The sequence below is a fragment of the Saimiri boliviensis genome, chromosome 19 (genome assembly GCF_048565385.1).
Source record: "Saimiri boliviensis isolate mSaiBol1 chromosome 19, mSaiBol1.pri, whole genome shotgun sequence".
NCBI classification, from domain to species: Eukaryota; Metazoa; Chordata; class Mammalia; order Primates; family Cebidae; genus Saimiri; species Saimiri boliviensis.
The window spans coordinates 39239647-39257038 of record NC_133467.1 but is presented as its reverse complement, the minus strand read 5'-3'; the positions used below and the strand labels follow the sequence as shown (position 1 = coordinate 39257038).

At 43.0% G+C, this 17392-nt stretch overlaps 1 protein-coding gene across 9 annotated transcripts in view; it reads left to right on the top strand.

Moving 5' to 3' along the window:
* The first annotated feature begins 11480 nt into the window (after positions 1 to 11480).
* SETDB1 (SET domain bifurcated histone lysine methyltransferase 1) overlaps positions 11481 to 17392 on the top strand; it is a 39697-nt gene continuing 33785 nt past the window's right edge. For 2 of the 9 annotated variants that reach the window (XM_074390130.1, XM_010329735.3), the window contains exons 1-3: positions 11481 to 11566; positions 13205 to 13475; positions 15049 to 15200. In XM_074390130.1, the coding sequence (XP_074246231.1) occupies positions 13216 to 13475; positions 15049 to 15200 (412 nt within the window). In that variant the 5' untranslated portion in view covers positions 11481 to 11566; positions 13205 to 13215. The other 7 variants (XM_003941950.4, XM_010329733.3, XM_074390128.1 and 4 more) reach the window with 5 other exon arrangements.

Here is a 17392-nt window from a genome sequence, read left to right as displayed (position 1 = left end):
GCAAGAGATTTGAAATATGTTATACACACTTTTTATTATGTCACCTCCCTGTTTCTCAGCCTTGTCCTCTTGCATTCCGCAATGAGATGAAACACAAGCCGGTCTGTACTGTTCCTGTTTGGGGAAATGGCTAGTAAAGTGGGACAGACGTTGAATTTATTGGCTAGAATAAGGCCATGGGTTTTCATTCTTCAGTACCTAAGGTCCTGAGGGTAGGATAGTGAGCCATAATTTTATGATGTAAAGTAACAGGATGTCATCATACTTTGTAAGATACACCTGAAACTAGAAGCTGACCTAGAGGTGGCACACTTGAACGATCCCTTCAGTTATACAAGTGTAGGATCAGCAGGAACCAAATGTCCCGTAAGAAGAGTATAACAAGATTGTTTTAGTGTCTGAAGTTTTACAAAATCTGCTGTTCTTAAGTGGGCAGAACACCGTGGTAGAAGGGGACTAATTTGCTGTGGGTGAATTCCTTAATCTCTCTCATTCTAAATTTCCTCATCTATAAAATAATATGTAGGGGTTTGAATGAGGGCCCCAGAAAAGATGTATCTGTGTCCTAACTCCTGGAATGTGACCTTATTTGGAAAAATAGTCTTTGCAAATATAATTAAGAATCTCAAGATAAATTCATCCTGAATTATCTAGATGAGTCTTAAATCCAATGACAATTGTTCTTATTAAAAATAAATAGGGCCGGGTGCGGTGGCTCACGCCTGTAATTCTAACACTTTGGGAGGCCAAGATGGGTGGATCACCTGAGGTCAGGAGTTCAAGACCAGCCTGGCCATCATGGTGAAACCCCCATCTTAAAAATAAATAAATAAATAGAAGAGGAGAAGACACAGGGAGACAGAGAAAAAGGCCACGTTGAACACACAGAAAGAGATTGGAATCATGCAGCCACAAGCCAAGGAACCCTTGCCTGGAACCATCAGAAACTAGAAGAGGGAAGAAAGGATTCTCCCCTAGAGATTCTGGTACCAATATGGTCTTACTAACACCTTGATTTTTGACTTCTGGCCTTCAGAACTGCGGGAAAATAAATTTTTGTTGTTTTAAGGCATGCGGGGTGGTAAGTTGTTATGGCAGTCATAGGAAATTAATATATATGATGATGCAGATGATGGTCATAATTCTGAATTTTTTTTTTTTTTTTTGACACGGAGTTTCACTCTGTCGCCCAGGCTGGAGTGCAGTGGCACGATCCCGGCTTACTGCAACCTCTACCTCCCAGGTTCAAGCAATTCTCCTGCCTCAGCCTCCCAAGTAGCTGGAATTACAGGCACTCGCCACCTTGTCCAGCTAATTTTTATATTTTTAGTAGAGACGAGGTTTTACCATGTTGGCCAGGCTGGTCTCAAACATCTGACCTCAAGTGATCCACCTACCTCAGCCTCCTAAAGTGCTAGGATTATAGGCATGAACCACTGCGCCCCGCCTCCAGGGATCTTTTAAGAGCAAAGGGAAGAAAATCATAACCCCTACTCTCCAAAGCCTGAAGTTATGGAACTCTGATAGAGTGGTCTATGAGCCATCTTGCAGAGAAGCTTACAAGATAATTCACTAGAAAGAAAGGGAGCACGTAAATTGCTGAACAAGACTCAACATGGGTTTGGCTGAAAAGAATTGGTTTTAGTACAGCAGGTGATGGAAAATCAAAGCCCTCACATCCAGCCACAATGGCCTAATATTCAAGTCAAGAGCAACCTAGCATATGAGTATGAATTGAGAGCCATAATGTTGGAATCTAACTGGGAGGGCATCACTTGGGCTTATGCAGGGACTTGGACCAGCAAGCAGCCACTTCAGCTAAGTAACAACTGCTCCCTGTAGGTGAGATATGGACTATCTAGGTGGTCACGGTCCTCACCTGCTCCGCTTGGCTCCTCTACATTACTTTCCTGGTGTCTGCAACCTTTGAGTTTTCAATCCCTAAAAAGTTCTTTAGTCTTGATTCTGAGATCACTCAACAACCTTTAGATTATGATCTAACTTCCTTTGAGTCTATGTGCAAAGAAAGGATCATTTGGCATTCCAAGATACTGACCTCTGTTCTGATTTCTCAGTCAAGTATTCAGAAGGGTGTGGTTGTGAGCCGGGCACGGTGCCTCATGCCTGTAATCCCAGCACTTTGGGAGGTTGAGGCAGGCAGATCACTTGAGGTCAGAAGTTCGAGACCAGCCTGGCCAACACAGTAAAACCCCCCATCTCTACTAAAAATACAAAAAATTAGTCAGATGTGGTGATGCATGCCTGTAATCTCAGCTGCTAGAGAGGCTAAGGCAGGAGCAGGAGAACTGTTCGAACCTGGGAGGCAAAGGTTACAGTGAGCTGAGATCATGCCACTGCACATCAGCCAGGGCAACAGAACAAGACTCCGTCTCAAAATAAAAAAAGAAGTGTGTGGTTGTGGTTTTCCAACATATATAATTAATTATAGAAGCGAATATGCTGAGCACACCAACATTGAGTTGGTGTACCAGTTATTTATTACTTTATAGAAATAATAGCAATGAATTGTGTATTACAATAATTTATAAATTTTAATAATGTGAGTCACTTATTCAGAGTCTGATCACTTCTGACTAGAGTTAGTCTTTAGAGCTGGGTGTGGTGGAATGCACCTGCAGTCCTAGCTACTTGGGAAGCTGAGGCAGGAGGATCTCTTGAGCCTGGGAATTTGAGACCAGCCTGGCCAACATAGCGAGACCTTGTCTCAAAAAAGAAAAAAAAATTCTGGAGAGAGATCCAAGATGGCTGATCACTAGCAGCTCGGGATTGTAGCTCCCAGTGAAAACGCAAAGAACGAGAGGACGCCACACCTTCACATGAATTCTTGTTGCTCACGCACCAGGAGATTCCCAGCGGAGGAGCCCCACGGGTCGCCAGCGCGACTCTTGTGACCAGCGAGGCGGTTTTGCCGGCGCCTCAGAGCGTCGGTTCTCGGTGCAGAGTCAGAAAAGCACCATCAATCTTAACGCCGCTGATTTAGTCGGTGCAGTGGGTTGCTCAGATTTCGGCGCTGAGAATCAATAAGTTGGACGTCCACTCAGAGACCCAATTACAAAGACGGTAATTATAAAGACCACAGATGGATAAATCTACAAAGAAGGGAAGAAAACAGTCAAAAAAGGCTGAGAATACCCAAGATCAGAACGCCTCTTCCTCAGCAGGGGATCCCAGTTCCTCATCAGCAACGGAACAAGGCTTGATGGAGAACGAGTGGGTTCCAATTACAGAAGCAGGCTTCAAAACGTGGATAATAAGAAACTTCTGTGAATTAAAAGAACTTGTTCTAACACAATCTAAAGAAACTAAGAACTTTGAAAAAAGGTTTGACGAAATGTTAACAAGAATACAAAATTTAGAGAGGAAAATAAGTGAATTGATGGAGCTGAAAAACACAATACGAGAACTACGTGAAGTATGCACAAGTTTTAACAGCCGAATTGATCAAGCAGAAGAAAGGATATCAGAGGTCGAAGACCAACTTAATGAAATAAAACTAGAAGACAAGATTAGAGAAAAAAGGATAAAAAGGAATGAGCAAAGTCTCCAAGAAATATGGGACTATGTGAAAAGACCTAATCTACGCTTGATAGGTGTACCTGAATGTGACAAAGAGAATGAATCCAAGCTGGAAAATACGCTTCAGGACATTATTCAGGAAAATTTTCCCAACTTAGTAAGGCAGGATAATATTCAACTCCAGGTAATACAGAGAACACCACAAAGATATTCCTCAAGAAGAGCAACTCCAAGGCACATAATCGTCAGATTCACCAGGGTTGAAATGAAGGAGAAAATACTAAGGGCAGCCAGAGAGAAAGGTCAGGTTACCACAAAGGGAAGCCTATCAGACTTACAGCAGATCTCTCAGCAGAAACCCTACAAGCCAGAAGAGAGTGGGGACCAATATTCAACATCCTTAAAGAAAAGAATTTTCTTTTTTTTTTTTTTTTGAGATGGAGTTTCGCTCGTTACCCAGGCTGGAGTGCAATGGCACAATCTCGGCTCACCGCAACCTCCGCCTCCTGGGTTCAGGCAATTCTCCTGCCTCAGCCTCCTGAGTAGCTGGGATTATAGGCACGTGCCACCACGCCCAGCTAATTTTTTGTATTTTTAGTAGAGACGGGGTTTCACCATGTTGACCAGGTTGGTCTCGATCTCTCGACCTCGTGATCCACCCGCCTCAGCCTCCCAAAGTGCTGGGATTACAGGCTTGAGCCACCGCGCCCGGCAAGAAAAGAATTTTCAACCAAGAATTTCACATCCAGCCAAACTAAGCTTCATAAGTGAAGGAAAAATAAAGTTTTTTGTGAACAAGCAAGCACTCAGAGAATTCATCACCACCAGGCCTGCTTTACAAGAGCTTCTGAAAGAACCACTACACATAGAAAGGAACAAACAGTATCAGCCTTTCTAAAAAATACCAAAAAGTAAAGAACATTAATATAATGAAGAATTTATATCAACTAATGGGCAAATGGCAGTATTAAACTCACGTATATTATTATTAATTCTAAATTTAAATTGACTAAATTCCCCAATTCAAAGACAGACAGCCAATTTGGACAAAAAACTAAAACTGTATGCTGCATCCAGACCCATCTCACATTCAAGGATACACAAAGACTCAAAACAAAGGATGGAGAAAGACTTACCAACTAACCAGAGAGCAAAAATAAATAAATAAAAAGCAGAAGTTACAATTTTTGCCTCTGATAAAATAGTATTTAAAGCAACAAAGATCAAAAGAAGCAAAGAAGGACATTATAAAAGAATTGATAAAAGAATCAATGCAACAACAAGAAGAGTTAAAGGTCTTAAATATATACGCACCCAATACAGGAATACCCAGACATACAAGACTTATAAAGAGACTTAGACTCCCACACAATAATAGTGGGAGACTTCAACATTAATATTAGACAGATCAATGAGACAGAAAATTAACAACGATATCCAGGACTTGAACTCAGATCTGGAACAAGTAAATGTAATTAACATTTATAGAACTCTGCACTTTACACAAAATATACACTCTTATCAGTACCACATCATATCAACTTAGAAGTTTAAACGAAATGTTGGTTGGCTCTTTGTTTGTTACTCTCTTCCCTTATTTTCTTTCATGTCTCCATTATTAAGGATAATTATAGGCATACCCATATTTAGACTGCATTCTAGCCCGGGCAACAAAGCAATACCCCTATTCTCTCTCCCTCTTCCTCTTTCTCTTTCTTCCTCTTCTTTATTCTTTTTCTTATTATTCTTTTTCTCTTTCTAAAAAAAAAAAAAGAAAGAAAGAAAAAGAAAAGTTAATATCTCTGAATTCTACTTTTTTGTGTGTATCGTGTGAGGTAGGGATACATTTTCTCTGCCATCATTCATTCCTTATATAGCAAATCCATTTCCACAGATTTGTAATGTATTAGGAATACATTTCCTTTGCCATCATTCATTCCTTAAATAGCAAATCCATTTCCACAGATCTGTAATGATACTTCTGTCACATACCAAGCTTCTGTATGTGTTTAGGGCTGTGGGTGGGCTCTCTGTTTACTTCATTTGTCTTTTGTCTATACTGGTGAATAAATACCATGCTTATTTAATCGTCTGCTTCTCTAGTGACTCTATCTGGTGAGATTAATTTTTCTTTATGTCTCTTCATCTACCTAATTGTTTGGGATATTTTTAAATATGAAATTTAGATTAGCTTAACAAGTCATGTGGGTAAAAAAACCCTGTTGGTAATTTGATTGAAATTGCATTGAATTTGTACATTAATTTGGGGGAATATAGGCTTCTGTTTAAATTCTTTAAGTTCCTTTTAATAACTTAAAAATATTTTCTCCCCAAATGCCTTGCGTATCACTGTTAGAATTGTTCCCTAGTACCTTATAGTTATTGTTGATATTGTTTTAAAAACTTCTTTTTTAAATTATATTTTCCTTTTTAAAATTTTTGACCTATAAGAACATTGATGAGTTTTGTGTATTGATTTTATATACAACTTTGTTAAGTTGTCTTATCAGAATTGTAGATACTCTCAGGCATTTTGGGCGAACAGTAATAATTATGTCCTCTGTGAATAATGACAATTTTGTTTTATGCTCTAATTTCCTCCTTTCTTCTTTCCTTCCTTTTTTTTTTTTTTTTTTTTTTTTTTTTGAGACAGAGTCTTGCTCTGTTGCCCAGTCTGGAATGCAGTGGCACGATCTCAGCTCACTGCAACCTCTGCCTCTTGGGTTCAAGCAATTCTCCTGCCTCAGCCTCCTGAGTAGCTGGAAAAAAGAAAAAAAAAAAAAAAAAAGAAAAAAAAATTCTGATTCGGTGTATCTTGAGTGGGACCAGAAATTTTAAATTTCTAACAAGCTCCCTGACTGCACATTAAGTAGCAAGGCCTTAGAAGACACCTCCTGAGTCCCTTCTGCTGATGTCTACAGGACTGACTACTTCAGCTTTCTCAGGGCAATGAAGAAATCAGACTAGAATATGATGAGCCAAAATAGCACTATTTCTCTTAAACATTTCCCATTCCTCATTCTCCACCCTACCTGCTCCCAATAATGGAACGCTGAAAGGATGTAACTGGTAGAAATATAATTCAAGCAGAGCAAAGATAAAGGGAAATTGTTTATTCATCCTATATCAAGGAGCACCAGATGTGCAGGGGCAATATGTCAGGCGCTAGGGAAAACAAGGATAATTAAGACAGGATCTTAGCTTTGAGCTGTTCGCAGACTAGCAGAGGAGACAGGCATACGGGGATAACTCACAAGTGGCATGAACTAAAATAACGGAAGCACAGAGGCAGAAGTTAAGTCCTTAAGAGGATGAGTGCTGGTCTAGGACAGTGATTCTTAAATTCTGGGCTCAGGACGAGTAGCATGGGTATCAATCACGTGGGAAAATGTTAGACATGAGGATTCTCAGACCCACTCCAGCAGTGCATGTGGGGCAGCAAGCTGGTTTAACAAGCCCTCCTTGGCTGGGCACAGTGGCTCATAACTGTAATCCCAACACTCTGGGAGGCTGAGTTGGGTGAATCACAAGGTCAGGAGTTCCAGACCAGCCTGGCCAACATGGTGAAACCACATCTCTACTAAAAATACAAAAATTAGCCGGGCATGGTGGCGCACGCCTGTAGTTCCAGCTACTCAGGAGGCTGAGGTGGAAGAATTGTTCGAACCCGGAAGGGAGAGGTTGCAGTGAGCTGAGATCATACCGCTGCACTCCAGCCTGCGTAGCAGAGCAAGATTTCGTCTCAAAAAAAAAAAAAAAAAAACTTACCAGAGAATACATTTGAATTTTAGAAAATTAATATTTTACTAGACAGAGAAAAGGAGGGGAAATTCTAGGAGGTAGACCATGATGAATAAAGATGTGGAGATATAAAAGTGAAACATGGTCGGGCGCGGTGGCTCAAGCCTGTAATCCCAGCACTTTGGGAGGCCGAGGCGAGTGGATCACAAGGTCAAGAGATCGAGACCATCCTGGTCAACATGGTGAAACCCCGTCTCTACTAAAAATACTAAAAAAATTAGCTGGGCGTGGTGGCACGTTCCTGTAATCCCACCTACTCAGGAGGCTGAGGCAGGAGAATTGCCTGAACCCAAGATGCAGAGGTTGCGATGAGCCGAGATCGCGCCATTGCACTCCAGCCTGGGTAACAAGAGCGAAACTCCGTCTCAAAAAAAATAAATAAATAAAATAAAATAAATAAAAGTGAAACATTTAAACTTGTTGGGAAACAGCATATAATCAGAAGTGTGAAGAGAGGGACAGGAAATACAGCCAAAGAGGTAAATTGGGGCCAAATTATGAAGAGCCTCACATTTTATACTGTGATCATATATACTTGTAATGATCACTTGAGATCAGGAGTTTGAGACCAGCCTGGCCAACATGGTGAAATCCCACCTCTACTAAAAAATACAAAAATTAGCCAGGCGTGGTGGTGAGCGCCTACAGTTCCATCTACTTGGGAGGCTGCGGCAAGAGAATCACTTGAAGCTGGGAGACTGAGGTTGTAGTGAGCTGAGATCGTACCACTGCACTCCAGTCTGGGGCAACAGAGTGAGACTCTGTCTCAAAAAAAAAAAAAAAGATGAAACAAGCTACACTGAATAATGGTTCAAGACCACCAAGGGCATGGCCAAACTGCCTGGCTCTGTCACTTTTTAGCTGTGTGGCTTTGGAAAATTTATGTGCCCCTGTTTTCTCATTCATAAAAAGGGGACAATAATATTAGTTCTTACCTCATAGGAGAATTGTGAAGTTTAAATGAGTTAATAACTGTCAAGTGCTTAGAACAGTTCCTGGTATATAGCAAGTATTCAATAAATTTTGTGTGTGTGTGTGTGTGTGTGTGTGTGTGTGTAGGGAGTAGCACGTCTAAAATTTTTAGCTCAGGTTAGAAGGTGATACCATGGCTAGGAGCGGTGGCTCACGCCTATAATCCCAGCACTTTGGGAGGCCGAGGTGGGCGGATCATGAGGTTAGGAGTTCGAGACCAGCCTGAGCAACATGGTGAAACCCCATCTCCACTAAAAACACAAAAATTAGCCGGGCATGGTGGTGTGTGCCTTATAATCCCAGCTACTCAGGAGGCTGAGGCAGGAAAATTGCTTGAACCCAGGAAGTGGAGGTTGCAGTGAGCTGAAATTGTGCCACTGCACTCCAGCCTGGGCAACAGAGTGAGAATCTGTCTCCAAAAAAAAAGGTGATACCATGATGAAACGAGTTTAGAACATAATGAATGATGAATTTCAATTACCTGGAGGAACCCTTCACTTTTCCACACCTCAATTCTTGCTGTCTTAATTGGAAACAGGTACTTAGGGTGGTCCCAGGAAACTGGTGAGCGGGTGAAATGAGCATAGGTGAAAATGTGATCAACAGGAGAGAATTTCAAGGACTTGGCGTTCTGGCTGCTTGGGCCCTGTTTCCAGCCTCACACACTAGGTTCTGGTTGGGACTTTTTAAAGGCAACGTAGATTCAATAACTAGTAAAGTTAGTGTAAAGACAGCTGAACAAATTAAAGCAATGATAAGGCACTATGGTAGTCAGAAATGCTGGTTCATCAGATACACCACGTTCTCCCTCCTTCCAGAGGTAAGATAACTGCTCTTCCTGGCCCCCTTGTGGTTGTGCGGGATTTTGTGATTCATTCAGGCCAATGAGTGGTAAAAATCAGTGTCTTGGGTTTTTTGCTAGTGTGAGTCCCTCTAGCATTCTCTCCCTATGGCATGACGGTTCATCAGTGTGGGTTCCCCAGTAACTACCATAAGCAGAGCCCCACCATGCCTGCCAGAGATAATTATGTAGTGTGAGCAAGGACTTTTGTTTTGCCTGCCAGAGATAATTAGGTAGTGTGAGCAACACACCTTTTGTTTTGTTTTAAGCTACTCAGATTTTGGAGTTGTTTCCACAACATAACCTAGTCTATCCCTATACCGATACTATTTTAACACATATCAAGTTCTTTAAAATTAAGTAATTAGGCTGGGCACGGTGGCTCTCACCTATAATCCCGGCACTTTGGGAGGCCAAGGCGGGTGGATCACGAGGTCAAGAGATCGAGACCATCCTGGTCAACATGGTGAAACCCGTCTCTACTAAAAATACAAAAATTAGCTGGGCATGGTGGTGCATATTTGTAGTCCCAGCTACTCGGGAGGCTGAGGCAGCAGAATTGCTTGAACCCAGGAGGCAGAGGATGCAGTGAGCAGAGATCGCAACATTGCACTCCAGCCTGAGTAACAAGAGCGAAACTCTGTCTCAAAAAAAATAAATAAATAAATAAATAATAAATAATTAAGTAATTAATACTTAATACTAATGGGGATGTGGGGAAACACTTTTAGATTTGCTAGTAGGAGTAATGATTCTTACAACCATTTGGAAAGGTAATTTGACAGCAGATTCTATTAAAATGGAAAGGGGCCAGGCACGGTGGCTCACACTTAGAATCCTAGCACTTTGGGTGGCCAACGAGGGGGAGGGGTCACCTAAGGTTGGGAGTTTGAGACCAGCCTGACCAACATGGAGAAAACCTACTCCACTAAAAATAAAAAATTAGCCAGGTGTGGTGGCGCATGCCTGTAATACCTGGGGCTACTGGGGAGGCTGAGGCAGAATAATCGCTTGAACCGGGAGGTGGAGGTTGCAGTGAGCCCAGCTTTCACCATTGCACTCTAGCCCGGGCAACAAGAGTGAAACTCCGTCTCAAAAAAAAAAAAAAGCTGGTAGGGGAGAAGGGCCAGGCGCAGTGGCTCATGCCTGTAATCCCAGCACTTTGGGAGGCCGAGGGGAGAGGGAGTGGGTCACTTCAGATCTTGGAGATCTTGGAGTTTGAGACCAACCTGGCCAACATGATGTAAACCCCGTCCCTACTAAAAATACAAAGAACTAGCCAGACATGGTGGCGGGCGCCTGTAATCTCAGCTACTCGGGAAGCTGAAGCAGAATTGCTTGAACCCGGAAGGCGGAGGTTGCAGTGAGCTGAGATCGTGCCATTGCACTCCAGATTAGGTGACAAGAGCGAAACTTCGTCTCGGGGAAAAAAAAAAAAAGGAAAAAAGTGCATATTATTTTACTTAAATTCCATTTTGGGAAATCTTTCCTTTTTGTTTTGTTTTTGCGATGGAGTCTCGCTCGATCACCCAGGCTGGAGTGAAGTGGCAGGTTCTCTTCCCGCTGCAGCTCCCGAGGCTCAGACGATCCTCCCGCCTCAGCTCCGGAATTGCTGGGAAGACAGGTGCGAACTACCACACCTGGCTGTTTTTCTCCCTTGTATTTTGAGTGGAGATGGGGTTTCACCGTGCTGCACAGCCTGGTCTAGAACTCCTGAGCTCAAGCTAGCCTCCCGCCTCTGCCTCCCAAAGTGCTGGGACTACAGGCGTAAGCCACCGAGCTAGGCCTGGGGAATCTTTTCTACAGAAATAAAAGTACTACCTGAAAAGGATTTTTATTTTTACTGTTGCGCTATTTGGAGAGGCTGAGAACGGAAAACAATCTAAACAAATAAGGTTAACCATACTATTCAAATGTCAAAAATACAAGTTTTACCTTTTTTATTGGCTTCAGGTAATGTCCACATATTAAATGCAAACAAAAATATCAACATACAGGAACTAGAAAATTAAGGCTGTGTTACCTGAAAGGAGTGGAGTGGTAAGTGATGGGGCCAGAGAGAATATTACCACGTTTTTCTTACTACATCTTGATAGCCTTTACAATTCGTATCACGTATATAACGTTTTGTTACAAACCCAAGTAAAACTGAGTAAAAAAAGCTCTAAACCAATGAGTGTTACCCCAAGTCTTTACACAATGAACGCAGTAATGTGGCCACAAGTCGAGGGTGGCAGGAGGCGGAGCCTCGGTAAACATACTTCTAGCCACGCCCACTTTGCTCTGCCAGTCGCGTCTCACGTGTGTTTAACGCATGCGTAGTTACCTTAGTGTGCATTGCCTCAGGGGGGCGCCCCGCGGTTTTGGATTTGACCCCATCAGGCTACCGTCGCGGTGACCGGAACGGCATTTGAGGTTTGCTTCCGGGCGTCTCTTTTGCTTCCCCTTCCCTCCATCACGCTTCCTCCCCTCCCCCTCATCCCGTATGCCTTCGCTTTCGCTCTTTTCCGTCGAGGCCGACCCCTGAGTCGTGAGTCTGGGGTCTGGTTGGTGAAAAAGAGCCCTTAAAACCGGAAGCAGGGAGGTGTGGGGAATACTGTTAATCGATTTATTTGGTGACCAAAGGCTTATCTGGGATGTTTTGTTTGTGGGAGGAGGTCGGGCGAGGGTGGGAAGGAAGTCTTCTCCCGAGGCGAGCGGGGGCGGGGCCGAACTGGATTTGCGGATGGAAGGGACGCACTTCTAGAATGGGTAGCACTGGGGTGAGCTGGTGTGTGGGCAAAGGAAAGAGGAGACGCTGAAAATCAGAAAGCATTTCACACAAATGTGTGAAGTATTTGGATTGTGGATATTAGGTAGCCACGTTTTATTCCCAGGTTGCTGAACTTCTCTGGAGAAACCTTTTTGCTGCAAGCTTTTGTGTGCTTGAATACCATAGACTTTTAAAAAGGTTAATTTCCACATGAAAGCAAAGTAATGTAAGGGGAACAACTAATGAAAGAGAAAATAGGCCAGGCGTGGTGGCTCACGCCTGTAATTCCAGCACTTTGGGAGGCCAAAGCGGGCGGATGACCTAAGTTGGGAGTTCGAGACCAGCCTGACCAACATGGAGAAACGCCGTCTCTACTGAAAATACAAAAAATTAGCCGGGCGTAGTGACGCATGCCTGAAATTCCAGCTACTCGGGAGGTAGAGGCAGGAGAATAGCTTGAACTCGGGAAGTGGAGGTTGCGGTGAGCCAAGATCGCCCCATTGCACTCCAGCCTGGGTAACAAGAGCAAAACTGTCTCAAAAAAGAAAGAAAAAATAAAACATTGAATTAGTGAGTTACAGATCAACTCCGTCCCTAGATGGGGGGTTTTATTCAAGTTAGGCATAGCATGGCAAAGATTTATCACATTAGTTAAGGAACACATACAGACGACAAAAATACCACCTTCTAATTGGTTCTCTTCAGTTTTCCAAAGCATTATTTTTAAAGTTTTGTTTTTGAGACAGGGTCACCCAGGCTGGAATGCATGGTGCAAACACAGCTCGCTATAGCGCCTCTCCTGGGCTCAAGTGGTCCTCCCACCTCAGTAGCTGGGCCTAATGGTATACACCACCACACCTGGCTGAGTAGCTGGGCTTAATGGCATACACCACCACACCTGGCTAATTTTTTTTTTTTTTTTTTTGTCAAGGTCGGTCTCGCCATTTTGCCCAGGGTGGTCTCGAATTCCTGCCCTCAAGTGACCCTCCTGCCTCAGCCTCCGAAAGTGCTGAGATTACAGGCACAAGCCATTGTGCTGGCCCAAAACATTATTTTCAGTAGCTCCCTACTGCATAATGAATGTTTTCCATGCCCTCTCAAACTTTTAAATGTTACTCAGGCCTGCTACTGTGTAGATCTGAAGAAATCTCAGCATCAGATTTTGGGGAATGAAGAGAGAGAACATGGACATTTGAATAAATAACAGGCAGCAGGGTAGAAATGAGCTTTATTAGGGAATCAGTTCTCTATTGATTGTGGTTATAAGGACTCCAGTTTAATTTGTTTTCTGTTCCATGCAGAGGACAAAAGCATGTCTTCCCTTCCTGGGTGCATTGGTTTGGATGCAGCAACAGCTACAGTGGAGTCTGAAGAGATCGAAGAGCTGCAACAGGCAGTGGTTGAGGAGCTGGGTATCTCTATGGAAGAACTTCGGCATTTCATCGATGAGGAACTGGAGAAGATGGATTGTGTACAGCAGCGCAAGAAACAGCTGGCAGAGTTAGAGACATGGGTAATACAGAAAGAATCTGAGGTGGCTCATGTTGACCAGCTCTTTGATGATGCATCTCGGTGAGAACTACATAGACAATAGAGGGAAATCTCTCATTGGGAAATAATTTTAGGGCGTAATTGTTCATGACATTGTACTAAACATTTTTAAAATTTTTTTAGTTTAATTTTTTTTTTTTTTTTTTTTTTTTTTTTGAGACAGAGTCTCACTCTCACCCAGGCTAGAGTGCAGTGGAGTGATCCCAACTCACTGCAACCTCCACCTTTCGGGTTCAAATGATTCTCCTGCCTCAGCCTCCTGAGTAGCTGGGATTACAGGCGTGCGCCACCATGCCCAACTAATTTTCTGTATTTTTAGTAGAGACGGGGTTTCACCATGTTGACCAGGATGGTCTCGATCTCTTGACCTCGTGATCCACCTGCCTTAGCCTCCCAAAGTGCTGGGACTACAGGCGTGAGCCACCGCACCCAGCCCATTTTTTATTTTTGTTTGTTTTTTTGAGCTGGAGTCTCAGTCTTTCACCAGGCTGGAGTGCAGTGGTGCGATCTCAGCTCACTGCAACCTCCGCCTTCCAGGTTCAAGGGATTCCCCTGCCTCAGCCTCCCGAATAGCTGGGACTGCAGGTATACGCCACCACACCTGGCTAATTTTTGTTTTTGTATTTTGTAGAAACTGTTTAAGTGTGTTGGCCAGGATGGTCTCAATCTCCTGACCTCATGATCCGCGCCCCCTTCAGCCTCCCAAAGCGCTGGGATTACAGGCATGAGCCACTGCACCTGACCCATTTTCTTTTTTCTTTTTTGTTTTTTTCCTTTAAAGACAGAGTCCCGCTCTGTTGCCCAGGCTGGAGTGCAGCAGTGCAATCTTAGTTCACTGGAATCTCTGCCTCCTGGGTTCAAGCAAGCACATCCAGCTTATTTTTGTATTTTTAGTAGAGATGGGATTTCACCATGTTGGCCAGTCTGGTCTCAAATTCCTGACCTCAAGTGATTGACCTGCCTCTGCCTCCCAAATTGCTGGGATTACAGGCGTGACCTACCACTGCTGGCCAGGATACCTTTTCAGGTAACAAGATAAATAATGAGGTAAGGTTGAAAGTACTGTACTTTGAGCTTAATTTGGATTTTTGAGGAACTAGTCTGGAAACTAAACCACTATTTAAAACATTTTTCAGCCAGGTGCAGTGGCTTATGCGTATAATTCCAGCACTTTGGGAGGCCGAGGTGAGTGGCTCACCTGAGGTCAGGAGTTTGAGACTAGCCTGGCCAACATGGTGAAACCTGTCTCTACTAAAAATAAGAAAATCAGCTGGGTGTGGTGGCAGGCAGCTGTAATCCCAGCTACTCGAGAGACTGAGGCAGGAGAATCGCTTGAACACAGGAGGTGGAGGTCACAGTGAGCCAAAATCTCGCCATTGCACTCCAGTCTGAGCGACAAGAGTGAAACTCCATCTCAAAAAAGAAAATATTTTTCTATAGGAAAAGCATTCTAAATTCTAAACAGAGACACTTTGGAATGTGGCCTATTTAAATTGAGGACAGTCTATACTTAAATATATGTAAATTATAATGGATTCTATACCTGTACTCCCTCTACTGGCTTTGACCTTTTCTACATGTGTTCCAATATTAGGGCAGTGACTAATTGTGAGTCTTTGGTGAAGGACTTCTACTCGAAGCTGGGACTACAATACCGGGACAGTAGCTCTGAAGATGAATCTTCCCGGCCTACAGAAATAATTGAGATTCCTGATGAAGACGATGATGTCCTCAGTATTGATTCAGGTAAGGGATGAGCTTTTGATAGGAAAGTCTCAGGATTGAAGTTGAGACACTGGAATATGAGCAAATAGAAGATAATAGAAGAGAGGAGAAACCATTGTCACTAACTCCATATTTCAAATTGCCTGAGTTGGCTGTTAGAGAAAAAAAATGCAACATTGTTGGTATCATAGATGTTCCCTATGTGCTACACCCTGATTGTATTACTTTGCTTTCCTCATTCTGTGTAACCCCTGGAGTACTCCATCAAAGAGTGGAATTGCCAGGTAAGTGTATGTTTTACTGCTAGGATATAAAAAAATACAGTTGGTTTTGGTGTGTTGATCTTGCAGCTTGCAACCTCATTAAACTCACGTAGCTCTAGAAGCTTGTGTTGATTGCGTGAACCACTGCACCCAGCCGATTCCTTAGGATTTTCTAAAACTAATTCATGCAAATAAAGTCTATATTTTACTTCTTCCTCTCTACTCTGGATATCTTTTATTTTTCTTTTCTTACTTTACTCACTAAAACTCTCAGTATAATGTTGAATAAAAGTTATAAGAGCAGGCCAGGCACAGTGGCTCATACCTGTAATCCTAGCACTTTTGGAAGTTGAAGAGAGAGGATCCCCTGAGCCCAGGAATTTGAGACCAGCCTGGCCAACATAGCAAGACTTCATCTCTAATAAAAATTAAAAAATTAAAAAATTTAAAAATTAAAAAAATAAAAATTAAAAAATTAGCCAGGCATGATAGTGCACTCCAGTAACCCCAGCTGCTTGGGAGGCTGAGGTGGAAGGACCTTTCTTTTCTTTTTTTTCTTTTTTTGGAGACAGAATCTTGCTCTGTCACCAGGCTGGAGTGCGGTGGCATGATCTCACTCACTGCAACCTCTGCTTCCTAGATTCAAGCAATTCTCCTGCCTCAGCCTCCCAAGTAGCTGAGACTACAGGCTCACGCCACCATATCCAACTAATTTTTGTATATTTAGTAGAGATGGGTTTTTACCATGTTGGCCAGGATGGTCTCAATCTCTTGACCTCGTGATCCGCTTGCCTCGGCCTCCCAAATTGCTGGGAGTACAGGCGTGAGTCACTGCACCCGGCCTAGAAGGATCTCTTAAGCACAGGAGGTTAGGCTGTGGTGAGCTGGGGTTGTGCCACTGCACTCCATCCTGGGTGACAAAGCAAGACTCTTCCAAAAACAAAAAAAGTTTTAAGTACAGACATCCTATTCTTCTTTCTGATGTTAATACAAAAGCATTTGGTTTTTAACCATTAATTATCTTAGCAGTAGGTTTTCTGTAGATGCCGTTTATCAAGTTAAGGGAAGGACTTCTAATCTAGTTTAAGAGTTTTTGTCATAGCTGAATTGGATTTTGGATTTTGTCAGGCTTTTTCTGTATCTTTTCCCTATGTTCCTTTGGTCCTTTATCGTATTAAAAATGCATTACAGGCCGGGCATGGTGGCTCACACCTGTAACCCCAGCACTTTGGGAGGCCAAGGCAGGTGGATCACGAGGTCGAGAGATTGAGACCATCCTGGCCAACATGGTAGAACCCTGTCTCTATTTAAAAAAAAAAAAAAAAAAGGCCAGGCGCGGTGGCTCAAGCCTGTAATCCCAGCACTTTGGGAGGCCGAGGCGGGTGGATCACGAGGTCAAGAGATCGAGACCATCCTGGTCAACACGGCGAAACCCCGTCTCTACTAAAAATACAAAAAAATTAGCTGGGCATGGTGGCGCATGCCTATAATCCCAGCTACTCAGGAGGCTGAGGCAGGAGAATTGCCTGAACTCAGGAGGCGGAGGTTGCGGTGAGCCGAGGTCGTGCCATTGCACTCCAGCCTGGGTAACAAGAGCGAAACTCCGTCTCAAAAAAAAAATAAAATAAAATAAAATAAAAATTTAAAAAAAAAAAAATGTATTACAGTGGTTGGTTTTTTTTTTTGGGTGTTAAACCAACCTTGCATTCCTGGAGTAAACCAGCCTTGGCATTGATGTATAATTTTTTCTATATATTGCTGGATTGGATTTGCTGATTAAAAAAAAAAAAATCAATTTTGGCTGGATGCAGTGGCTCATGCCTGAAATCCCAGCATTTTGGGAGGCCAAGATGGGCTGATTGCTTGAGCCGAAGAGTTCAAGACCGGCCTGGGTAACGTGGTGAAACCCCTTCTGTAATTAAAAAAAAAGAAAAGAAAAAAAATTTTTTT